At 36.9% G+C, this 27,165-nt stretch overlaps 1 protein-coding gene across 7 annotated transcripts in view; it reads left to right on the top strand.

The window, feature by feature from the left end:
- ntm (neurotrimin) overlaps positions 1-27,165 on the top strand; it is a 356,083-nt gene that overhangs the window by 316,984 nt on the left and 11,934 nt on the right. For all 7 annotated transcript variants that reach the window (XM_088939315.1, XM_088939320.1, XM_088939319.1 and 4 more), the window contains 3 exons: positions 22,283-22,414; positions 23,090-23,210; positions 25,290-25,441. In XM_088939315.1, coding sequence (XP_088795441.1) covers positions 22,283-22,414; positions 23,090-23,210; positions 25,290-25,441 — 405 coding nt within the window. The remainder of the gene's footprint in view (positions 1-22,282; positions 22,415-23,089; positions 23,211-25,289; positions 25,442-27,165) is intronic.

Raw genomic sequence — 27,165 nt, 5'->3', positions numbered from 1 at the left:
TTATCCACAGCTCATTCTGCAGTGTGTGGTGTCTTTTGTTCCTGTTTCACCTGGAGTAGAAATAAATGTGGAGGGCACTGCATACAGTATATAACAATTTTCAAAATTGAAATGCAGTGCAGTAGGATCTCAACATCTGCAAATGTCACATTCACAAATTTGCTCTTTTGCGACTCGGTCTGGTTGATGGAGGCTGATGTTGAAAAAGAGCAGAGTGGGATGAAACCGAGTTGAGGGCTGTGATGAAAAGCATTCAGATTAACGGTACAACAGACGAGGGGCGCGAGACAAATCGAGCGAGCGAGCCTCCGCGCCTGCCTCTCTGCCAAGTAACCACTGCCTCGCATCCGCGTCTCAGCGTGCTCTTGTTTTTGTATGGTAACGGACGCTGCTGGTTGTGTGGGCGGTTTGGGGAATGACAGGCTGGAGACATATTTACAGGCTCTCTGACAGTTTTATAACTTTTCATTATGGTGGGGTGTGCTAATCACGGAGGCAGAGAGGGGAAGTGCAGGTATCCGCTGGACACAGAGGAGTGATTCATGTTTATTTTAGCGCTATAAGTTTGTTTGAGTTGATCAATGTTTTGAAATGAAATCAAAGCCAGTGCATTAGTACTTTGATTATCTTATAAGAGAGTGTTATTGATGTCTTTTAGCCATACGTACTATACGATTTAATAGATTATGTGATGGTATAGTGATGGGTTTGGTTATACAGTATGTGAATTTGGGTATTTGCAACGCTTCTCTGCACTAAAACCCATGCGACTGTCGAGACCCTATTGTACTTAATAGTGAGTCGATGTTTTCCTAATCATTTACCCTTTGATTTCTGTAATTATAAGGTGTACTGTATATCTTTTCTTATAATTGTAAGTCATTCCATATATGCTGAATATGTACAGCATATTCACTGGCAGAGATGTTAGGAATGTAGAACTCAAATCCATGCTCTCTCAGTGTTAGGCAAGGCCATGACACAGACTTCTGTAACCTTCCCTGGTAAATCTGGTGAAACCTGCAGTTCAATAACACACCATAGTGTTCACATTAATCACACCTGATGGTGATAATACAAGAAGAATTGGATTGGATTTGGTTGGCTAGAAATATATAAAACCTCAATATTCAAACTTTATATATTTACTGTATATACTTTAAATATATTAGAAAGACTACTCATCTACTGTAGTTCTATATATTTTCATTGTGTTGCAGTTCAAGGGATTAATTTGGTTGAATGTTCATGGATTTGTAAATACTTGCAAGATTGTCTTCTCTTCTCGTCACAAGCATGTGAATTAAGAGCAAAAGACTTCCCACTCCTCATTTTCATTTCCTCCACTTCAGCTGTCAGTGGCGTCTATCTGTCATGGTTGCTGCTACGTCTCTTCAAGCACTGCTTTTTCTGTCCCCAAACAGCAGGTAATGAAAAAAAAACACTGCCTTCCTAAAGCAAACTTCAGGGTTTTTCTTCCGTCACTCCACCACACATGGGAACCTCTGGGAGAAGAATCATTGCGATCAAAGGTTTTCAAGCACTGTGAAGGGGCTGATGTCATGTTAATTACTTCTTGTTTCCAAAACTTTAAGAAAAGGAGTGTGAGGGAATGGAAATCCACCTGGAGTCACCAGTATTTTAGGGAAATTAAATAATGGTAATTTCATATTTGTTGTTTGACATGTCCTATTTTTATAGTACTGAACAGTACAAAAAAGATTTCTTTGGTGTTTCATGAACTAACGCAACATAGAAACGTACAGTAGTTAAACAGGGGTTTCCAAAGTGTCTCATTTTATTTTTAAGCGAACCACCAATATACTGTACAGTACTACTGTAAGTTATGTTTTAATGACAGTTTTGACTCAGGTTTTCCGCATGTTCTACATGAGATTTCTCTTGCTCTACAGCACAAGTAGAAAGGGTAATATTTACTGTTCTAATCAATGTTGGGTAGGACTCTTGTGTTTCTGCCAAATATACTGCATGTTTTATCGAAAACTAATTAGCTACTTAGATCAATTAGCTACTAACTATCAAATGAACTCGATACGTAGGTCAAATTGCCTATTCTAGTTTGTAACCTTTCTTATGTTCTTAAACGTTCTAGTTTTATTTTTTTCTAACAATTGTTTTTTCAAGGATGTTATGAAGTCAAAGGACTACAACAATGCCAGTGAAACCTAAGTTAATTCCTTATTTGTTTGCTTGGTGCTTTTGTTCTAAGTGACTTAAAGTTTTGCTTGTTTATACAGCTGGGTATTTTACTGGAAGTATTTCACTAACATCTAACCCACCACAAGTGCCACCAACCAATCCTGGTGAGGTAGTGAAAAGCTAAATTTGGCATTCTGAGCCATAATTCGGTACCACAGACACGAGTTTCGACACACTGCATCTTGCTCAAGGGTACAACAGCACTCTCTGACCTGGGCTTTGAACCCACAACCTTCCCGTTACGAGTCCAGAGCTCTAACTATGGCTACCCGTAATCAATAGCAAAATTGATTTGATATAGATATTTTATTACAAAGGCAGTGCTATATTTGTTTTCTACAAAGTCATGTACTCATCGATTAAAGTTAAGATTGGCGCATGAAGAAAGTCAGAAGAGAGGCATGGATTGCTGGACAATGCACATTGGAACCTTCATTATTACATGCTCTAGTATCACATCCCTTTCTTTCAGAAAGGCTCCCGAGCTTAACTGTAAATTAAACTAGGAAAGGTGTTCAGCTGAGGTTTCGACTTGACCTGAACATTCGATGTATGTTTGTGTCTGATAAACGTACCTCAAACTGAAAAAAAACAGGCCACCTAGTGACAGGACCAGCCTCCAAAAGTTACTGGTTTTGAAACTAAAAAGGGGAAGAGGCGGAATAGTTTCTTTAATCATCAGAATAGAAAAATATGCTTCCCTTTTTTGACACAAACACACAGTGTTCATGTACTGTATAGTGGCAATCTCTGTTTTATATGCTAACCATTTATTTGTTGAAAAAGGAAATAGTGCAGAGTGAGTTTTTAGAAGCTGCTTCATTGAGTTCCAATAATATTTTATAGTCTTCTTCTTTGTATTTTTGTTTGAAACATAATAAAATGTACTGTTATCCAATCCAGAGACTATGCTCCCAGTCACTTAGCAGTATGTTATTCACTTAACATCACATCTGTAGAACAAAGCACAGGAGAGAGTAACCTATACTGATACTTTGTTACTATGCTGGATTTCATTTTCTGCTTCACTGTCTTATCAGTAGCCCACATGACAAGATTAGTATTAATTACTTGTTAAAACATAAATATACACCTCAGAAGTCCTTGCTTTGTGTTTAATTCTGTTCTGTTTTACACCTAGCACCAAACTAACTGTCTTGGGCTCTTGCAGTAAGTTTCTTAGAACTGTTATCCATTAGTTTCTGTTATCGTTTTCTTTTAACATGAAAAAGAGCAGAAAGGAGATATTGTTTGTTTTAAATTAATTTCCCTTTTTGAGACAAGTCTTTTAATTGGTAAAGGAAATTCTGTGATCTGTGTGCAATCTCTCAATGTACCTTTGCCCTAGTACAATGATAATTGCTAATTTTCGAGTAATGTAAGTTGAAAATGAAATTCAGGGATGACTGGACTGCCAGAGGCTACTGTATCTAATGTGAATATATCATAAAGGTATTTTTCCCCTTTTCTCAATACATTGGTAATTCTTTGTGGAAATCTACAAAATGAATTGAGACAGGCAAGCAATTTTTGTATTTACCATTTATTTTAATTTCCCAGAAGCCAGATGGGATTAGACTATTATTTTGTTAAAATGTGTATAATGTTTATGAGACATAAAATATTACTAAAGTATATTCTGTGTAGATGAATAAGAATAGGCCATTTTACTTATTGACAATTTCTCTAAACCTGCTGTCTGTTGATTGAGGTACTGTACATTAGGGCGTGCAGTACATTTATTTGGTTTTGCATAAGGATTTTCTGAGCTAGTAAATAAATAGGAACTAAGATATTTTAAGATAACAGAATCTTTTTTATGAAAAATGTTATTCTGTTTTACACAGTCTTCTTCACCTGAATCGAATCCCGATTATTTGGGGGTTGGACAGACGGGACAGATTCCAGATTAAGCCCCTCCCCCCAACCTCTTGCTTTGCATGGGATGAACTATTCAACCAAGTTTCAGCTTTCTTCTGGATGTGGGAGGAAACTGGTGCACTTCGAGAAAACTCCTGAATCTGGGGAGAATAGCTCCTCACATTCCACAACCTCGATGCTCCTGCTCTCGTGCAAACTCCAGACAGAACAAGCTAGCCCAAAATTAAAGTCAGGACTCTAATTAGTGGCACTAGTTACCATGCCACTGCAAAGTTCATTCTGTCTTTGACAGTATGTGATTGAAGTCTGTACAGTTTAAAATTAAATTTAATAAAACAAAGGATTGTTTCCTCTCCGACATCAAATCAGAAATGTTTCTTTTCTGTCTCAATGAACAGTAGGTACTGTATCACTGTATCACAAGCAGCAATTTCAGAAAGTTTTCATTAAATGCATCTTTTTATGACACAAAAAGTATAATGGTGTACACTGCAGTAAGGAAAACGGATCATATGAACATAAATATAAATAATAGATATTTCAGCTTGACCTTGGAAAACACAGTGAGGCATGCTTTTGGAGATAAAGAATGAGGAAGGAACAATGATTTGTCTTATTATTAATTTAATGTGCTTTTCTTCTGTGCGTGGAGCTGCCCTGTTGGCAAGGCAACACGTACTATTGCTTGTTCCATCCCATAATCACACTGGTTGATGAATGGGCTGAAGACGTCCATATGTAATGCAGAAATACTGTAATACAAGTACTACATACATGAATACTTAACTTCAAAGACCTTATTGTGTATGAAGGCTTACAGTAGATACCTTTATCTTAAACAGTAAGCAGACACCACAGAAATATCCACTGACTGGAACAGCAGATGTCTGATGTTACTTTACACTTAATGTAAATGATGTGCTGTAACTCCAGATCCATTTTTCCATCTTAAATGGGAAGAGCGAAGTGAACATTTTAACTTCTTGGCCATTGTGGTCAGGGCAAGAAGAAAAGACTGACATGTGACACCAGGGGTGTGCTAAGGGTGTCTGTGCTCTTGCTGCCCCAGGTCCATCCTGAGTACTAAACCATACTGGGAGAAAAGAGTTCTGACTGAGAATAATAAATTGGAAAGCCTGCTTTGGCACAGTAATAGATTCTGAAACAGTAGGGCTGAAGTCACAGATGGTGTTGGGGACAATGTGACACTGAGTGTTTGTGGAATTGTTTACAGAAACTAAGTTAATTGGGCCCAAAATGATAAAAGGGCTGTGGCTATCTTCTGGCTCTTGGCTACTAATTAGGTCTCTTGAGGCCAAAAGATATTAGAATGGCTTCTAATTACAAGTTGCTTATTAAGCGTCCAGGAGGAAACTGTGGAGTAATTAGAATGATTGTAATAATGCAGGAGGACAAGTGCATTTTAACAGAAAATGCACAAGAGTGACCTTCTATTCTTCATGTACAGTACTCTCGGACAATTTGATTTACTGAAAATATTCAAGGTTAATCATAACTGAGCTACTTGTCTGAACTTGGGAGATTCATTCACAGGTTTAACCATAATATAATTTAAAAATGAGTGTGATCTTCATGTGAGAGAGAATGATTTATAAAGATGAGTTTGTGTTTACTTGGTTAAATTTGGTTGCAATAATTTTATTGTATTGGTCAAACTCTTATAATCTTTTACAGTCTGGGGCTTTTTGGGTAATGAATGTCCAGAGCACGCTCTTAACGATGTTATCAAATGTTAAAACCTATAACTTGCGTACTTGGGATGCTCAGAGCCATTTTATTTGGGCAAGAAAACCGGAGAACCACGATACAACACATAATTCGGTTTCAACCAAAACGAATTGTCTTTTTTTTCACAAGTATGTTTTTCTAACATTCTGTGGCAACACCTTCCCATGTCTTGGGTAGACTGTGTTGTTATTGCACACTGTAAGCAAATAAAAAAACCAGCCCTTTTTGCGGATCTGATCTTGATTCATTATTGTTTTTTTAATATCATATTCTCTTGTATCTTAATGGTTGAGCCCTGCCAGAGACAGGGTTAGTTTTATTCAGTTAGATTCTCCCCAGCTTGCCAGACTCCAATATCTCCTCTGAGTTACTAAAGCACTGGGAGCTGAGTGTTGTCAGTGTGGATCTGTCTTACTCCTCCAGTCTCTGGGCCCTGGCTCACAGTGTGAAAACTGGTGGGTGGCTCTGACAATGCGTGTTCTGGAAGAAACACTGCTATCGTCTTTCCAGTACCAGTACGGGGGTCATAGCTGTGAGTCGTGTTGATTAAAATTTTCATATGTGGAAAATAAAAAAGGAAAAAGAAACTGGCTAATCTGCTGGAACTCAAACATTCTATTTTTAAAAGAACACTTTTACTTATGGTAAATATGGGATGGTTTGGACAGGAAATGGAACAGGTACAGTAAACACACACCGCCTCCTTACCAGTGGATTCTGATATCACCACAGTGCCTGTTATTCTGCAGATTTGAGAGACGCTTTTCCAGAAGAGAACAAAAGCTTCATAGTTCAGAAGTGTGAAGGTGAGAATCAAACTGGAGTTGGATATAAGATTAATTTAACCCAGAACTCCACTCTTGAACATTGCGGCTGTTGTGAAACTTTAAAAATGAGGCACATTTTCAGTAAAGCAGAGAGAAGAACAGCATTCAAAACATTATTAGCTAAGTATGACAGCACGATGTGTAAAAATGGGCCACGTTACCTTTACTGAAAAAAAAAAGTAATAAAATCACAAAACAAAACAAAAAAAAGCCTCAGTAATCCTACATGCCCCTAACCCAACCTTCAAGCTTTCTGTGTTCGATGAGAGGGACCTGGGTTTTTTTTCAGGCCTACTTAGGGTGTTCATTGATTAGCCAAGTGGCCAAAGGAACCTACTGTATGATTGCAAATACACCTGCTGATTGGCTGCAGTGCAGTTACTGTTCATAACACACTCTTTGCATTCTCTGGGCTCTGATTGGTGGAGATCAGTGCAAACTGGCCATCGCCCATACAGGCCTTGCCTACATCCCACTATTTAAGTGAGAGTAGTAATATTTATAATATGTATTCATGGTCATATTGAATAATCTACAGTAGGTCATACTGAAAATAGAATATTACTTGAACTCATTTCATAATACCATTGGGACATAATCTTGAAAGTTGTAGCATGTCTTTTTTTGTCTTCTCTGTAGTTCCATATATGTTTGCTTATAGATTGTACACGTTTAGTTAGAAATTCACTTTGATTTCATATGGTACTGTAGATGTTACCATTTGTGCTATACTGTATGAGTGCATTAAGAAAATGCTGAGAGATTAGGGCTCAGTGGTGTTCATTAGGACAGTAAAACGAGTAACAAGCATGGTTTCTCAGTGTATGTAGTTTGGAATCATAAAATAAACAAAAAATGGGAAAGAAAAACCTGCTAATTGAGTCCTGTACTGCACAAGTGGGTGATAATGGAACAACACTCCATTTTAAGTGGTGGTAGGTTAAGAAACCTCAAATGAAACAGCTTTTACTGGGGTTAGTGAAGAGCTCCTCAACGCATGATCCCTCAATCAGAGTCTAACCTAATTTACATTTAGCATGGGTCTGGAACATTATTATTATGATTACACTTCTCTATTGCACTTAATAGGCCCTTATTGCCAAGGATGGGCTTTGTCATTTGGAAGGCAAAGTTGGTGAGCAGTTAGAACCTAAGGGCTCGGAGTCTTCTCCCTTTCACAGCTATCACCTTCGACACCTGCATTTTCATGCATTTTATTTGTTCGAAAAGAGAGATAGAGAAAGATTGTTTCCAAGTCCTTGTGCACTTGGCTTTTGAAAGCCATTACATTCTACATGAAAAACCTAAGAAGATGCAAACCCAATCTGGTTATTTTTAGACGTTTTGTCTCCTTAGATGGATCTGATTATTTACAGACATACCTCGATAGAATGGTTTGTTTTGGATTTATTTTAAACTGGGTTGTAAAGAAATTAATTTATGAGGAGCTCCTGTTTATAATTTTTTTTTAATCGTTTTCAGTGGATGTAATTAAATAGTGCAGCGCTTCTGAGTGAAACTTATTACAGCTCTTTAACAAAGTTATACTGTATATAGTCGATCCTCTTTCTTTTGAAAAGCACCCTAAATTTGACTCCTTAATTTATTCCACTTTCCTGGTTAACCTAGTTGGAAACAGACGAAGGACATTGCTCCTGGAGGATATTTGCACCTTAACAGTTTCTGTTGTTCTTGAGTTGTGGCCCGGATGTTTTTATTTACTAAGCACCCGCATGTTAAGGATGTTTTCCTTTTTGTTTTACAGCTAATAAATTCAATAGCTAAATAATCAAATAAAAGAACACCTGATCTACCTTCATTGTGATGTAAAACTGTAGTCCTTAAGGGCCCTAGGTCTCCTAATTTTATTCTGCTAATTTACACATGCACATCATTTGCACATCTGCTAATTTACCATATGAAGCACATACAGTACTGGAAGTGTCTAGGCTGACTATAAGGCTGGTAAGATGAACTGAAACACAAGCGATCATTAGGTATTTTAATCTTAAAAGTCTTAACACCCAAGAGAATCCATCCTGATGTGACCTAAATAAGTAGTGATGTCTTTTTGGGTGGCTGCTCAAACTGCTCTTTGTTCGATTTTCAGAGAATCTGAGGGGGGCTGACTAGGGAAACTAGATCACAATCCGCAACAAAAAACGATGATAGAAAAATATTCAGTTTGCCGCATTTTGTAGGACACACTACATATATTATTTACTGTAAACTTTTAACCCTCGCTTCCTAGTCATCACATATACTGGTTAATTGGAGAGAAGAGCGAGGTTTTCAGCTCATGCTACAATGGAAGATAAAGCTCTCAGCAGCCTTACAGCGCTGAGCCTGCCCTCCTTTTGTGGGCAGAGCAGAGGAGGAAGGGGCCAGATTTAAGAGCTGAAAGGATGTGTGTAACACTGTGAAACCTGTATTTGTGTCCATCTGCGTCATGGAAAACTAAAAAGGAGATGTGTCCGCGTGCCCATGTAGTGGTCTGCGGGTGCACAAAGTTGACGATTAAATAGAAAAGCAACATGTGCCTTATTTTTATTCTGAGTGAACGCAATTCTGAAACATAGCATAGAGTGCAATGTGGAATTATATTACTGAAATACATTTGCATACGGCCTATTTTAAAGTTTATGGATAGTTATAAAAATTCTTTGTTTGTTCTTCTGTTCTTCTTTTTAACTGTATGTCACTCTTGTAAAAAGTGTTTTTGTTTAATCTCATATTTTTGGACTTTTATTTTATTTTCGTAGCAAGGTACTGTATATATCTCTGCATTCTCCTTTTAATGTCTGTAGCCCAGTCAGATCCTCGGGTTCTTTTAAAACAGAACTTCTCTCTCTCTCTCCAATTCCACTTTTCAAACTTGGCCTTATTTGCTTCTGCCCTTTCCAAGACACATTACAAGTATTAGACCTCTTATCTAAATCTAAAACTAATATAAAAACCTGTCTGTTTGGCTGACATATACTAGACTGATACTGAAAATCTCCTGGAAACATTTTAGAATGTGTATGGATCTGTACCTGTGACAAGTTGCTATTGATGTACGCTTTGACAAAATGTTTAGCTTTAGCTGAAAAGGTGATCATTTTGCAGTGAGCTATTTCAGTAGCCTTTCAAGAGTCTCACCTTTTAATCCAGCTCAAGTGAAACCTGTCTGCTGGATTTAATTTTGCCTGTGTTGGATATACAGTATACTGTCTAAACTCTAAGACATGCATGCAATTCAGCAAATGTTAGCTGTATTTCATGAAAGATGCCCCAGCCTGAGTGGCAGGAGGTGTATGTGTTCAGGAATGAGACTTCAAAGCGAGAGTAATGTACAGTAATACTCAGCCCTTTAACAGCTGTACTTACTGTATTAGTCATGAGCAACATAGAGTCAGGAGGATTGAAAAATGCATGTAATAAAAATATTAATTTGCTTTTACTTTGGATTTTTTCATTAGTTCTGAAACAGAAATAGATTAGTTGTCATAATCCACTATAATCACAAAGTAAGGCCTCAGTTATTATTGATACTTCTGGATAGCATGCTACGTGTCTTTTCTTGGGCATATAACTAAATAGCCTATAAGTATGAAGTTTCGATGTAGACAATGCTATTAATACATGTTTTTAAGTCATTGTATTAATAACATGCCAAAATGATTGCCAATTTATTAACAATCAGTGCAATCATCAGGAACAACTTCAGAAATATAAATTAACAGCTCTGGATTTCCTGTAACTTGAAATTGTGGTTATAGGAGCTAAAATTCTTTTAATAAGATTTATGTTTCTCTCTCTCAGGAGAAAATTAAACCATGTTTTTTTTTTAATTGAAGTAAAAAAATGTCCATGAAAAATAGTGATCTGCATTTGTATGACAGTGAGTTAAGTTCCAGCTGAGTAGATAAAAAGATTGCATCTCACACTAATTAGTGAAATCTGCTTATTCTGTTGACCAGTTTAATCACAATTTCATGAAGGGAATGTTTGTGTGGAACGACTTGTAATAAAACATCTTATGTTTGCATAAAAGGCCCATCTCTGTCTCGGTTCTGATTGAATAATTAAATTAATTTAGTAATAGCTGATGAAAATAAGTTTTTTTTCTCAGTTTTCTTATGACAAATAAGTTTCCTTCTCAGCTGATTTAACTTTTGTAATTTAATAATGTAACGTTTTTTCTTTTTTCAAATTGTGTTCTAATTTACTAAACCTCTATTTCCGTTTTGTGAATGCTTCATCAGTGCATAAACAATAGGCATTGCTTTCAGCGAATCATCCTTTTTTTAGTAGGTTTTAGTATGTAAACACTGGATCATAATTGTTGTAAATTCTCAGGAGAAAGAGCTGTTGTTTATCTAAGTATTATGTTGTATATTTTTCAATTTAGTTCTGCTTTGTTATTACCAATGCTATTATTAAGAAAAAAATAATAATTCGATTATAAACCTGAATATTGCAGGTATGGTATTTCTCCTTGTGTACTGAACTGTAGTATAGTTTAGGCAGCTGGTTTGAGGTTCACATGAACTCAAATCTAAAGCATTCAATGTAGTATGTTAAATATACTGTATGCACACCCACATGCCTTATATCATTTGAAAGATATATTTCTGTTTTATTTTATTTATTATTATTATTATTTTGCGTTTCAGTGGAAGCAATGTCAATGGAAAAACTCTGAATCCTCTCAACATGCCTGTTGTCTTCCATAAGTCCCATTCTAGTTCTGCTTCCATTGTTGCCTTTAAAAACTGTTTAGCTGTGGTTCACTGCTTAAAGAACAGAGAAGCTCCATCAGAATGGAGAAGCGTACTGGGAGTATACTAGAGACAGAGAAAAATGTAGAATAGTGGTTCATTAGCTTTTAAACCTTTACAGGAGAATGAACTCTGATTCTGAGATGAATTCAGAGTTCTGGGAATTAAATTTGTTCTTTTTTTTGCTAAGGAAAAAAAAAAAGAGTTATATCCTTTCCTTTGCAGATGTTTTTGTAAAAAAAAAAGCTTTCTATTACTAGCTCTGTCTAGAATTGATAATTTAAACGGGACTTCTCACTGTTATCAGCTACAATAATTGCTTTTAGCGTGACAGCAATTTTAAAATGTTTTCCTTCCTGAAGTCTTTGTTTTGGACGTGGATTCTTTGGGAACTTTGTAAATCTTTGGTGCTTGAAATTCGGACTAATGCAATTGATACTGCAGTGTGTTTATTTCAGATGTATCATGGGCTGTTTATTGACGTCTGGGAAACACATATGGTCTTGCGAAACGTGAACAGCAGGAAAATCATTTGTTCTTTTAAAGTGAAACTTTTGGCATGATCATTATATAATGACAGCTAGAATTTTTTTTTTCTTTGAGCTAAATCCCATGATTAGCAATAGCATTTCACTGGAAGTGATGGGTTTATTATGTAGAAGGTCAGGATAGGCAACAGGAGAGGGGTTTGACTCTTGGGTTTTAAATGTACATGTTATAGTTCCGATCCCTGTCTTTCTAGACAAAATAATCGCCACACCATGAGCCTGAGCCAGGCAGACCTGATCTTTACTTTACAATGCAGAGGTCTATATTACTCAGCTGGTTGAAACACTTCTTCTGTGCCCTGTATACTATTTCATGTTATCTTGCAGTAGAAGTTCATTATTGTGTTTTATTTTCCATTTTGGAATTTTGGTTTGCAACTTTTGTCAGTAGCGACAATGGTAGTAGTACTGTATGTAACTACTGTATGTAACAGCACTTTACACAGGCTTCTATTTTGGTGTGTGTATGGCTTTGTAATTTCCAGTTGGGAATCTCAAACCAAGTAATGTATAAGTTTCTAGACTCAAGAAGCAATACACAATTTGAGCAATTTTGTCCGCCTGGGAAAGAATAAGAATGCTAATATCTAAAGCTACAACATCTGTTGTGACACACAAAGTGGAAATGTATTTTACCTTTAAGCAAAATCGTGCAAGTGAAACAATTTAATAAAGAGGAGAGCGCAATGGGCACATGACTTTAAAGAAAAGAAAGGTATAGACAGATTAAGGTGCATGTTGCTTTGTTAGCCTGAGGGTTCTGTCGAGATGGATTTTGTTTTACTAGAATTTTATTGCTACTAAGGACATGTTCAATTTAGCCACATTACTTTTATAACTGGTGTACGGCAAATATAAATATCTGTCCACCTAGATTTTATCATGTGAGGCAAAGCTGCAAACGGCAATACGCATTCTAGAATGGCCGTGTTTAATTACATTTCAAACAGCATCAATGCTAAGCCTTTTAAGAGACCTGCGCACGTTAGTGAAAGTATTTTAAAAGTTAACATTAATGTGAGACGCCTTTGATGAATGTGCAGTATGTCCAAATTATTCATTTTCTATTTTTTCTGTTTCTCATTCTCAAGAGTTTGGATCCTCAGCAGTTTCTTGTACTTTTTAAAAAAAATGTTTTTGTCATTCGTCTATGTCAATCGCTCGCGTAAACGTGTTCCTTCATATGCACAGAAATGTGCAGATGGAAGGTCGAGACGATGCATTAAAAGCTGCGTCTTCTATCGCATATACTGTACATCAAACTGCTTTCACCAAGAAAGGTGCCATAACTAAGGAGGACTGGTCTATCAGTTCAGCAGATGCAAGCTGCTGACAAATTATAAAATAAATGTGGAAAAAAACACAATATTCTACCTCTGGCTGGGTCTCTCATAAAAAGTCAGGGCACAAGCACAGCAGATAGAGGGCTGATTGTTATATTCAGGTTTATGATGGATAGATGGCTTGTGGGCTTCAATAGAATAGAACCTGCCACTCAGTATTGTTATAACGGATCAGAGAGTGTCTGATGAAAACTATTTGGCTTGTCACTGTGATAGTCTCCTTATCTACATTTCAAGGACGGGATACAGGTTTGACAGGTAAACCTTAGCTGTTTACAAAAAAATACCCCACATTGCTTTACAAAACACCTCAAAAGTTTGAAAGCTGGAATATTCTCTCTCCACTTATTATGGTGACTATTTTATTAATATCGATTTTATTGACTTACAGTAGATTAGATTAAAATCAGATATTTGGCCACCAGTGGAAATGAAACATCAGGATCTCTTTGTTTCTAGGGAGAACAGGACTGCTTTAGAAATGTTAATGTGTGCTTCCCCAGGCTGCAGAGCAAGTACAGTAGCTGTGCCTTTGGGGAATGGTCTATTTTTGGTGGGGTAAGGAAAAGTTCAGCTTCTGTGTTTGTGGTAATCTTAGCTTCTGAAAGTCAGCATCTCTGAAACCTTTTCATACAAGATGTTTGGCATGAAGTTTTGCACTTTCTCAGCATCTTTGGAGGTCTGTGGCTGCAGTAATTATGAGATCTTCCATTGTATTTTTACCAGCCTATCTGACAGAAAATAGCAGTCTACGGTAGGTACAGTATTGTAGTAGATTAAGGGTGTTGACCCTGATGTCCTGGCAAAATTACACTTGAGGCCACTGCAATATGGCTTTCCCAAAGCTAACCCTCAAATCAACAGATGTAGAAACTTCACACCTCTCTTTCATCATCTGTTGTGTGGTTGAGGTTGCAGTGTCGCTCTTGTGGAAATATTTGTAATACTGAAACTGAGTGTGATCGTGATCCTGTGGTCAAGTACAGTACTATGGCATGAATACATGAATACTTGATTGTACCCTGAACTTAATTAGTCAGAGCAATTATGTCACAATTTACAGACTGTGCAGGTCAGTTAGTTCCCAGGAAAACTGCAAAACCTTGTCAACAAAACCTGGTACTTTGCTGATTGCAGTCACTACTTTTACAGTACTGTGATGAAAACAATGTGCAAAGCTGCACACTAAGGCAATACTGCAGCAGAAGTAAAAGTCACATATTGCTGACCTTGAACTCCATAATACAATACTAACCGTGCTTGAGTTTCTTCAACAAAACAGGGTTTCACTGTGTGTACAAAGGTCTGCCTACTGTATATACAGTAACAGCTGAGCTAAAATACATCTTTGAGTGCCTTATACTGTACTGTGGGATGATGTTTTAAGTTAAATCACATTTTTTAAAGTAGCTATTGGTGTTCTTTGTGGTGCCTGACATAAATAAAAAATGTGTTCTGTTTCAGGTTAAATCTTTTACACACCCAGACAATCACAAATTTGAAACATGTGACTTTATGTTGGCTTTGTTTTGTAGCAGAATAAATTGAGTGCCAGAATAATTATGCCAGAAGTCGCTGCACCACTTTTAACCTATTCCCCACTGCATTCTTGCCACCTGTGGAGAATGTATCATGAAGTCAATGATTCTATTATTAATTATTTGAAAACCTGTTTTTACACTTAATGTTTATGTGAAAGAAAAGGGTTAAAACCATTGCAGAATTAAAGAAAATATATATTTATTTCCCTTTCAACAAAGATACGTGTAGAGTTCTTGCCCCTTGTAATTAAATCATGAAGAAGCGTTGTTTCTTACCACTGAAGTGGTAGAGATGATTGATGGGTACAACATAGAATAGCTTGAGATAATTTACTGAAAACTATCATCTCGATTCATATGACCTCTTTTTAAAGAAAATAGCAGAAAAGAGTCGAAACAGTATAAAATGTCTTTTAGTTCAGTAAATGAAAAATGCATTTGGTACAAAAAAACGCAGGGAAATTGAAACCAGCTTTGCTTGTCCTAAAAAAAGTTCTCTGTCGTTTTAGGAACAGGTTTGGCAAAATTGTAAGTCTGTTTTTTTATGTTCTTTCCCTTCTTCTTTTTTTGCGCAATGGATAAAGCCCATGATCATAAAAGTGGCAAGAACTGTATTTTGCAACAGTGCTAACAGATTTTATTTCCATATTGTGCTTTCTGTTATTCTCTGTAGCCAAACAAATGAGCCGTAGCTTCTGATGAACTGAGTCAAAGACAAGCTGTCCAGGAATGTGATCTAAGGGGAGATAAGGAAAACAAAACACCGCCTGTTCACTTTAAGAAACGGCACTGTCCTCTGGGGCTTGTTCCCTCCTGTGGTACATGGGGAGTATAACTGCCTCATTTTATTAGCATTATATGGATGGGTTGAATCCAGTCAGCATTCTGCTTTCTTGGATTTGCTTTAAATCTACAAGGAATGACAGAGGATGTAACAACATGTTGCTCTCTTAGTAGTTCAAGTAGGCAGCTGCCTCAGCATGCGTACAGTAGGCTGCAAAGGAACAAGTTAAAGGTTTATTTCCACGCTGGAAAGAGAAGAAAGGAAACACAACGTTTCGGCTGTGGAGCCTTCTCACTAGCTCACACCCGAAGACGGCTCCACTGCCGAAACGTTGTGTTTCCTTTCTTCTCTTTCCAGCATGGAAATAAACCTTTAACTTGTTCCTTATTTGCTCTCTTAGTTGAGTTTAATTCAGAACAGGGTAACGGGAGTAGCTGGTTTTTCATGTTGGTCTCACTTGTATAGTGACCATTTCCAGAAAGTATTGCCATTACCTTGCGAACCTCAGTCAAAGACCTTATTACACCAGTGAAACACTAACAGATCTCAATATCATATAACAACTGAAATCAGAAGAAGACCTCAGGTTAACCACATTTTAAAGCTCTCCATAGAATAAGCCTTTTCTGTATATTTTTGGGGGTTCTTTTGAAGGTGAATGTACTGTATGTGACTCATTGCCATATGACAGCTGCTTTTGCATTATGTGTTTTTTTGTGTGGAATCAATAGCTAAAATCAATTAGAATCAGTTGTTTTATAAAATAACAAAAGATCATGAAATGTACTTTCAGGGAAAAGTCTTACACTTTTGGTTGCACCCGATTGCAGCCTGGCTCATCTGATGACTCTGAGCAACATTAAAGCAATATTAGGCAGTATTTTCACAACTGTTATCACTGATATTAATGTAGTCCTTTTACAAGCTACATTATATCTGGTGACATTAAATGCAGTAGATTTAATTTTAAAACATATCAATGAAAAAACAACAGAAGTGCAAAGCTAAAAGTTTCAGTGTTCCAACCTGTGTCTCCCATCGGGGTGGTCAAGAAATTTCAAGAAGATCATCTTGCTCTGGGTTTTTCCCCTTATCATTCACAAATTTATCACTTTTTTTTTAGATGGATGTTTTAGTGAAGGGCATCAGATAACAGGTTTCTGCTTTCTTTCTTTGTCACGATACAACATTATTTTTTTTTCTTTACCAGAGGGGTGATGGATGAGGAGCTGTTTCTCCCTCAGCCTTGCAATCGGTCTATTTTCCTCTGTTTCTTGTAGATGATAATCTACCTAATGTACCAGCCATGGCTCATCCATGCTGCACTGGTGGGAGGGGGAGGGGAATGCTATTATTTATGTGTTTCAGTGTCAGGGCTGTTGCGGCTATCCTCTCTCTACCCCAGTCTTTTTGGAGAGATCAGAAATGGGAAGGCAGGCTGGTAATGGGCATGGGATTATTGCTGTTGCAAGACTTTCTTTGACAAGTCTGTAATTGGGGAAGCCAGCTCTTTTTAACGTCTTAAAATATTGCAGGGACCTACAGTATGCATTATTTTTTTCTTTTCCCAGGTGTACTGTACATAGAGGGAGAATTTGTCTGCCTTTTGTACAGGACAGCAATCTACCTTTCCACTTTGTGATTGAAAATAGCAAGCCCTCCCTATGGCATTCGAGTCTGATTTTCATTCCTGCTTGTGCACGCTCGTGAAAAATGAGCTTACACCCATGAGCACCTTGGACGCAAAACAGATCAGATGTTCTGATCTGTTCACCGTGTCCTGTGTATTCCGTTTAAAATATTAGTTTAACAAACATCTGGTGCATCACTAAGGGAGTAACTAACAGCCTTCCCTCAATGAATGAACCGGTCAGCAAAAGTAACATGTTTCAAACAGACCTAATTATCTGAGCTATTTTTTTGAGTAAGCACAAATATGTTTCGCTGAAAAAATACTAATAATTCTAAGGTATCTTCATAAATAATGGAAACTCTCGCAGGCCTACTGTTTTATTCATTTCTTGCTCAAGTGTTGGTTTTTCAGAAGTGAAGTGTAAAAAAGTCTGAGTTTTCTATAAAACTAAAGTCATTATATCTATTAGCGTGATGGAGTAAATTATCACTTCAGTTTGCAACATAGAACGGTCTACAACCTTTTATTTGTTGATTTGAGGAATTCAGAGATCCCTGCCATGAAGGGTAAGCAGTATGTACTCAGAAATTGTCATTTTTCTCAACAGCTTTTGACTCCAGGTTAACCAGCATCTAAAATTCATTTCTTGACTGAATGAAAGGCCTTTCTCAGAGAGTTTCCTGTTAAAAGTACTGTCTCACCTATGAGAGAGATCATGATAAACTGTCCATGAATTTTTTTTTCACCATTTATATTTTTCATTAGGAATTCTTTGTAAAGTAAGTGATTTACATACATCAGAGCTTACAGATGTATGAAATGTGACAATGTTCATAAAAATGAAAATCTTTAAACTCTGGTGAATTAACTAGTGATTTTAAGTTTATGTTTACATGACCTTGTTTTAGGCAGGGTTAATACTAAACTGAGTAAGCAGAAACAAAGGTTGATAGAGGTGAACAGTGAAGCTCAAGGGTAAGACTGCGAAGTGGTAAGTACTGTACAGTACACTTTAAATTGCTGGTGATCGGTTGTGTTTTGAGGTGGGTTTAGAGATGTCCTGAGTTTTCCCTGTTGTTTTCTTCTCCTACAGTAGGTGAATATACATTCTTTTCAACTAGCGTCTAAGATAGAAACAGTGCTTCTCACATCCTAGTACTTTTTTTTTCTGCCCAGCTGTGCTGCAAGAAAAAAAGAAAGAGGTTGTGACTGGTCCCTTCAAAAGAAAGAGGGTTTTCAGTGGTTCCAAGCTACTGCACTGTATCTGCCCAGTTTCAATCTTATCCATTTCTTTAAGTTGGTCACAGATCTTACCTTATTGTACAAACAGACTGTAAGAAAGCTGCAGCCTTGTATAACCACACTGTGCAGGGGAGATCTCTCTCATACTCCTAGTGGGACAAACTAAGGACAATGATAATGATTTCTGTTATTGTTATATTCCACGTTGCACAATGTTGCACAATGTTGCACTTTTCTGCAACTTGATACTGTATATGTAAGTACCGTATGTACAGTAATTGCACGGTTGTTGTGATTCCTAATAAGCTAATAAATTAGTTTTATTTGCTATGTTGGCTCTGGTTTAGTGTGTGAACATGATAAATAAGTAGGAAGGTTTTGTGTGGGACTAATGGTGATTCAGTGGTTAAATATGAGAAAATAAGTATTTTAACACTTGAAGGCTCTGTTGCAGTTCTCTTGGCATTCCTTGTCAGGTAAGCAGAGTCCTCTAGCAATTCTAACGATCTCTGGTGTGAGTGATTTGCCTTTTCAGACTCATTTATGTTATTGTGCGCACCTTTGATTGCTGTCATTCTCAAACACTTGGGAATATTGAAGAAAAGTACTTGGTATCACTTGCCGTCTTTTAGGAAGTTTAGTAAGCACATTTTTTTACTCATATTTTTTTTAAATTGGGAGTACTACAATGTTGTCTTACAGTTCTACAGTATATTAATGAATTCAGACTGAGCAATATAATATAATGGAATAATATAATGGCATTTAATATAATAGATCCCAAACTTTATTACCAGTTTTAAATTACCCTCGCTTTGAGTGTGCCTTTATCTGTTGTTTTAGCAAGTACATAAAATGTGAGTTTTCAGAAAAAACACAGGCAAAGCATAAAACTACTGTACAGTTATCAGATCTCCAGTCTAGGAAGTATGTCGACCCCTAGCGACATTTTTCTCTATTGTCACTCACTTAGCATTCATGATGTCTTTCAGAGGTTCAGACATAAATCCCAAAGCTCACTCACAAACAAATGAGGGCAATAGAATATATGGAGCTACTTACAGCTACAAAGTGATCATCAGGAGTATTGGCTTTTAGGGAACAATGAATTCTAAAGATTTGCTTAACTACAAATGGAGCTTTGAAGATGATAAGCTACCATTATCAGAGATCCGGGGCAAGGAATTAAGCTAGGTAACCTCATGAATTTAATGCACTTTATTTCGACAAGCTTTCAAGTAGTATTTAATCATAAAGGACATATCGATAGAAAGAAGACAGTGCAAACCATCAGTTTCTGTCTTTGGGAATTTCCGATTGCAGTGACTATTGGTGGTCAAAACAAATAGCTTTAGTGTGTTATTAAACATGTGTGACCTGTTTTATATAAGCTGAAATTACTCTAGGAAAAAGTAGGTCAACTGTACATTTTGGGAAAGTTATTCTACCAAAACTCTGTCTCCCATGTGTATGTACTGTATGGAGTAGAGATTAGGACTCCAGACTAGGAGAGGCAGACTGAGAAATGGGCACTCTTGTTGTACTGTACAAGACCCTGTAAAAGAGTGTACAAACGAAAATCACTTTATACTGTATGATCATGTAAGGAAAAATATATTTTCTTTACAGTCAGGCTGACAACAAGGTGATAAGTTACAGAAGAGATCATTGCTAAAGTAGAATTTATGATGTTGTGAAATGACTTGACAAACTCCAGCCTTGCCGTGAAAGTCAGAAAACAAAGGCATTAAATGTCAGTGTAGAGCTGAATGAGTAGATGTTTTTTTTTCTGTTGCACTTTAATTGTTAAACAATTGTCATTTAAAACTGAGCAGCACAAATGCAAGTCTCATAGACGCATCGATATATGCTGTAATAAGGAAGGCGATTTAATTACAAGTTTTTGATAATACCTCTTCACTTTTTGTGTCAGGTAGAGTACGTGTGCTGGAACAAAACCTTATATAAAATATGGCTACTGTACAATCCACTATTACAGCATTTTAAAAATGTTGCTTCGAGTACTTAACCATGTTCTGCGAGGTCATCAGTACTGCAGATAATAGTTTTCTCGCTGAAGATCAATTGCTCCCGACTAAAATGTGTTCCATTCAGGAATTGGTTTATATTTCGGTCAGATTTCATCAGGCCTTAACTTAAGTAAGAGGATATTTTAAAAAATACTAGACCACATTGTATTGTACATTTAAAAGAGTGCAAACTAACCAGGGATGACTCAAAATGTATCAAAAGGCTTCTAACATGACCAGGAATCCCATTACAACGTACAAATGCTGGTCTTATACTGTACATGCAAATCCGATTGATGTCAGAGTGGATTTTAAAAGCAAGATAAATAGTGCATCCCATGTTTAAAAGATAATTTTGTTTTCGGTGAATTCCAAAGTTTCATTATTCAGCACATTAAAACCATTAACTCTACATGAAACACTGAACTTGGGGAAGATATCTAGATGTTTGTGTACACTGTATACAGTATATAATTTTCCAGAATATCCTACACTGATATGCTAAAATAATTAAAAAGTGAACACAGAAGAGTTCGAGAGGTCCTGGCTGAACATTTCAAAATCATCAAAGATATTGTCAGCCCAATACGCTATTCCAGAATCAGTAGTGAGACACAAACTAGGAGACACCCGTGGAAAGTATGGGCAAATACAGTACATTTAGAAAAGAACAGCAGACACTTTTCATATAGAAGGCTATGGGAATCTCAAACAGTCTATACAGCCATGTTGTAAAAGATCAGTAAGTCACGACGACTCAAATGAGCTAGATAATCTGAAGAATAGCGTCCTGTTATTGTTATCATTTATGGTTTTACAGTCTTAAACCTCTAAGATGCCATTTCAGTCCTTCCTGGTTGCCTGCTGTAACTGTTAAAAGGGGGAAGGTAGGGTTGGGAGACGTTTCTGTCAATTAAGTCCCTTGTTATGAAAAAGCCTAAGTGACTAAATATGGGTAATCGGGATAAATGGCACTGCCCCGTACAGCAGTTAAGATTTTAGGTCAAAGCTAAACCTAGATTCCAAGTGTGTTTGAGTTTGTTATTGATCTCTTCTAAACAGGCTGCTTAATGGATCTGCAGATAGAAACTACATTCTGTCACACTAGTTTAAGAGAATGATCATGTCAGAGCATCAACGTAGACCTCTGAAACCTTTGGGCACTTAACACTTGGTTGTTAATGTCATTGCCTAAATATAATCTTGTTAAAATAAAAAACTTTGTCAAAACCTCACACGATTCCCACCCCTGAGATTGGCGATTTATTGCATTTTGACGTTACAGTATCTAAAGCAGCTTTAAAAGATTTAATGGTACCTCTGCGTGTCTTATAAAAACACACCACCCCATAAATCGTCAAAAACTATTAAAAAAAAAAAGTTCAGTCGGGCCAGCGTGGATATTAGAATGGTTGGACTGATACTAAGCATGAAAAGGATCTCAGAAAAAGTAGCCAAGGTACTCTGGCTTTTTGCCAAGTGAATTTTATGTTGGAATGAGAAAGTAAATTCTTTGTGATGGATCTCTCATATGTGATGACTTATGAGAGCTGAGCAAGGAAATGGCAATGGAATTTAAATTCTTTGTGGAGCGGTCATTGATCAAATTCACAAGGTCATATTCCATGGAAAAGTTACCATTTCCAAATGAAGTTTTTCCCCCACTTCTCGTGTTTCTGGGATGCAGCTTTAAAGTCATGTGGTGTTTTCCTCTCTTTCAGCTCAGGGTCCTGTTTCAGAGGAGGAGTATTTGGAAATCCCGGCCATCACCAGGCAGAAAGAGGGGATATATGAGTGCAGCGCATCAAATGAGGCTTCGGTTGATGTACAAAAAGTAAAAATAACAGTGAACTGTAAGCTGATCTGCATTCTTCTCCATTTTTCTCTGTGACCGATGTACAGTACAGTACAGTATCAACAAATAATGATTCTCTGGCCGTTTAAAAAATGCAGCATACTGTGCACAACTTCAAATTATTGTGTGAAGACAGTTTTTTCACTTACAGGACTGTTGAGAGTACCATTTTCCATCTTTGAGTTTTTTTTTTAAATCGTTTATATCCACAGCAAGACTATAAAGTCACAGATGTTGAGATCTTCTGTTGGCTTCATCAGAGAGACGGCACAGCATTGGGGATAAAGATTGTGTACTCTGTCCCGGAAATGGATTTGGTGTCTTGTTGAGGTGTCTGGTCTGGCCTTAACATCAAGAAATTCAGAAATCATCTGGTGTGTGGAATGGGAAAGACGCTCTACTCTTATTGATTTTTTTTCCCCAAGCTGAGAGAAAGGCTCGGGTTTCACAGAGTCTCACTGTGATTTTTTTTTCAAAAGCAACTTCCTTTTCCTTCTCCGACTGCATTTTCTTCCCTGTTCCATTTTGATGCATTATTAACAATAGAATTTAATAATCTTGCAGTGTTTTCTATTCAGTAATGCCATATATATATACTGTATGTATATATATATTGTTTGTTTGCACGCACAGGCTTGCATTTATAAGTAATTTGCCCATTGTGTGTCTGTAGTTCCTCCAGCTATCTCAGAAGCTAAAGACATAGGAGTCCCACTGGGGCAGAAGGCAATTCTACGTTGTGAAGCAGATGCTGTGCCTTCAGCAGTCTTTGAGTGGTACAGAGATGATAGAAGGTAACAATCCTATATTATTAATCACCCAACTTAATTTAATTTTAACATGTTCGTTCTTATAACTGAAGTGGTAACAGATTGTGAAAGAAGTCATTGGATTGTGATATGAAGTAAAAAAACAGTATTGTACGGAAATCAATAACCCAAGTGGAAATTGAAATGTTTCCAATTTGTTGATCTACAGATGTCTACAGATGTAGAGACAGGGTTACACGGTTGGTGTTCTGTACATTTGAATTAATAAGTTCTGTCAAAAATATTTAACTTCTGTCATCAGCTATTCTATGAAGTGCTGTTAAAGTACATTCCTTCACAATTTATTCGATAGTACATTTGAAAAAACGTTATATTTTATATTTGTGTGCATCTGCTTACAAAGAATAAAGATTTACCAGGGTTTACTTTCTGTAAAATTACATCCATCACAATATATTTTTAGCAAAACCTTTTCTTCATTCAACAGAAAAAAGAAATGCTTACATACAACTTACTTACAAAACAAAACCAGTTTTTGTCTGATGGTGCACCAAGGTTTCACCTTGTTTCTAATTCATAAATGGAATATTAACTGTTCATCCAATAATCTCGGGTTAGCATTGCTATTTTTTTGCACACAAGAGATGTTTTGACAAACTTTCATATCCTTAAAATAACCGCATTTCACATGCCATTTAGATTCTTAATATTCTCTCGAAAAAAATATTGGAAACACCTTGTTTGAATGTTTCTGTATAATGGCTTCACAATCCCTTCATAACTGCTACATAAGATGTTGTAATAACATTTATAATACTTTATAGGGACATGACATACTGTAACCTGTGTAGAAGAAGTCATGAGATTTGTTTTAGCACAGTTTTTATTTGGATCATACCAAGTACGGGAAATTAAATGAATGCCATGTCTTATGCAGATATTGTGTCCTTTGTGCATATATCCCATGTATTATACATGTATTATACATGTGATTATGATGTCTTGTTATAACACTGAAATAAAGTGTTTCCAAAATATTGCATGGTAATGACTTAAAAGAGTTCCTGTGTGATTAGAGACTTCAGAGATACTGATCTTTAAATATACACAGAGAGATGAAGGATAAATACAGCACAGGGGTCCTATCATCAAAACACTGAGGGGCCAAATGAAATTCAACTGTTTGAATATGGAATCCCAAAAGATTACATTTATGAAAGACTCATTTGATAAATTATATTTAAATTATATGAATATAATTCTGCTCACTTTCTGCGACAGCTAACCAGTCAGATTCAATTTTCTCACTTTTTTCTAAGTTTGTGGGCCTTCTTAGGAGCAGGAGAGATTTTACCTGCTTAATCGCTCACACTGTCTATCACACTGACAGACCTAGAAATCGCTGACAGGTTTGTACTTACTCATACTTACAGCCTTAGCTAAACTGCCCCATGCAAAAATAGCAACAGTCGAATTAAAAAATGGTAAAACAGCACCAGTATCGTGAATGTCACTTGGTGTTAGCAAGTTATTGCATAAACAGTAATATAGCTTGTGCAACATTTTAGCTCATTACCAATAAGAAAATGAAGTCAAGTCACTCTTCAATGTTCCAAATACAGTATACTAAATACAGTACGAACAGGTTAATCTTCCTGATTACTGGAGATTCTGAAAAAGCCATTACACTGTTTGCTAAATGTCAAAAGTCTGTGACTTGAAAGCCCAGAAAAGGTCATGTTCCAATATTAAATTCCTCCCATTACTGACATTTTGAGTACATTTGTGATAAGAATACATAATTTTTATAATGCCTTTAAATACATTTTATGAATGTCCATGGGAAGTCAATGAGCTTTCTTACCTTTTGCACAAAATGGCTGACTTACTCCATAACGTGTACAGTTTAGAATGTTATTTTTAATTATTTTGTTTTTATCACTGTTGTGGTGTGCTTAGATACTGTAGGGTGAGCGTAAAACACAGATAATTTATTATATCATTGCACTAATTTATACTGTAGCACATATTAGGCAGTACTTGTCTGAAGAAGAATGAAAGCCCACAGGTATTCCATCTCACATCCATGAAACTGTTTTTCAGGATCCTTAACGGACTTAATGGCACAGACATTGAGAACAGAGGCAGACTGTCCTTCCTCACGTTCAGAAATGTTTCTCAGGAAAACTATGGCAACTACACTTGTGTTGCCACTAACAAACTCGGAAGCGCATACATCAACATAATTCTGTATGGTGAGTATATAATGAACAATGTTTAGAGACAGTATAAACTTCCCCGATTGTAATTGTACAACATGAACCAAAAATACGTGAGAATGAATCTCTCTCAGTGGAACCATGATGGTGATGTTTTAATACTGCACAGTACTTTCAGACACTTAGGAGATTTTGATAATGAGGTTTCAATGGTGAGGACATTAAAATCTATCAACATTTGAAATATCCGCTATATATAATATATATATATTACATTGCATGTGCACACACTACCTACACTTACCGTTTTTTTCCTGTACTTTACTCATGATGTTCGCTTCATGATGTGGTCTTGATTCCGAATATTCAGGCTCCTTTTCTGACACCCCCATCTTTTCATGTGCAGAATTGTTTCCCCTGCAGACTGTCCTGAGAAGAAGACCACTCTGACTACACAGCATGTTTAAATTGCACGTGCCAGACACTAACACGTTTTGCATCATCACCAAAGTCACTTCACTTCACATGGAACTTTTAGTATTAACCACATCCCAGAATCTCCGCTGACTCCTTAACTAGTGACAGTGCTGAAAACCTTCACAAACAGTTGCATTATCTTGATCTTGAGCTTTATAATTGAGCCCTACCCTTATAATTAATATTGTTTGGAGATGATAAAAAACTTTCCTCGGTGTAATTGTAAAACAATAACAAAAACACTTCAGAATTAATCTCTCTGAGTGCACGGTGAATGTAAAGTTATAATCATGCTATAATCAAACACTTATTGCCTTAATGCCGGAGGGAGTGGCTTGTGAGTAGTTCTGAGCAAAAGCAGTGCTGAGCACGATCAGTATGTAGCAAACTAGTCCACTGGTAACCCATTCACTGCAGAGTGGGAATGCAAATTGACTGGTGAATCCCAAGTGACTAGCAAACCCCAAAAGTACCTGAATATTTTCAGAACCTCTCCAAGCACTCTTCTGTCCCCTGAGTTTATCACTGGTACTGTACCTGCCACATTTGTGTGTAATGCAGAGGTTTTGACCTCCTTCTTCACCTGAGCTTTATCCCAGTTGCACTGGGATTGACATTGTAACAGAGCTGGTCCTGACTGTGATTAGGTGAAGAAGTGTCCCTGCTTTTGCTCCTCATGGGCAGGGGAATTTAGCAAAAGTCCTTCTTTAGTGTCCTGTAAGATGTAAGAAGTAACAAACAATAGCAAATCGATTTAAGGTGTCTTCACTGTTAGGATCTTCGCTATATCAACTACGTTTATGTCCTTACTAAGTATTTTACTTAAAATCACATCAAAAAGTGAATTGGAGAACTGTGTAGGTTGCAGTATTTAAATGGCCATTGTTTAGTGTTGAAAGCTGCCTGGCTTTATTTAAAGTAACACTAATTCCCTAGCAATGAGCACATGAGTGAGAGTGCAAGCCCTTACAGTTAATGGAAAAGCAGCTGCTCTGAATTGATTCTTGTATCTGCAGACACGCAATCAATTGCAATGATGGCGCTAGGGAACCCAGAGCTCTGATCAAAACCCTGCCTGGTTCAGCTCTGCCCTTGACGCTGGTGGGAGAGGAAAACACATTCCCCTGCGTCATTCGCTGAAGCTCCAGTAACCTGCAATGCTAGCCATGGACCTGTGAGAGGAATTAGTGGAAGTTGCCGTTTGTGCAACAGGCATCGTGCAGTAATTTTTCCATGTGTCCGCCAGTATCTGCCTGCAGTAATGGGCGGTACCGTCCTTATTT

Source organism: Atractosteus spatula, chromosome 22 (genome assembly GCF_055471065.1).
Source record: "Atractosteus spatula isolate fAtrSpa1 chromosome 22, fAtrSpa1.hap1, whole genome shotgun sequence".
NCBI classification, from domain to species: domain Eukaryota; kingdom Metazoa; phylum Chordata; class Actinopteri; order Semionotiformes; family Lepisosteidae; genus Atractosteus; species Atractosteus spatula.
This window is presented reverse-complemented; position numbering and strand designations above follow the sequence as displayed.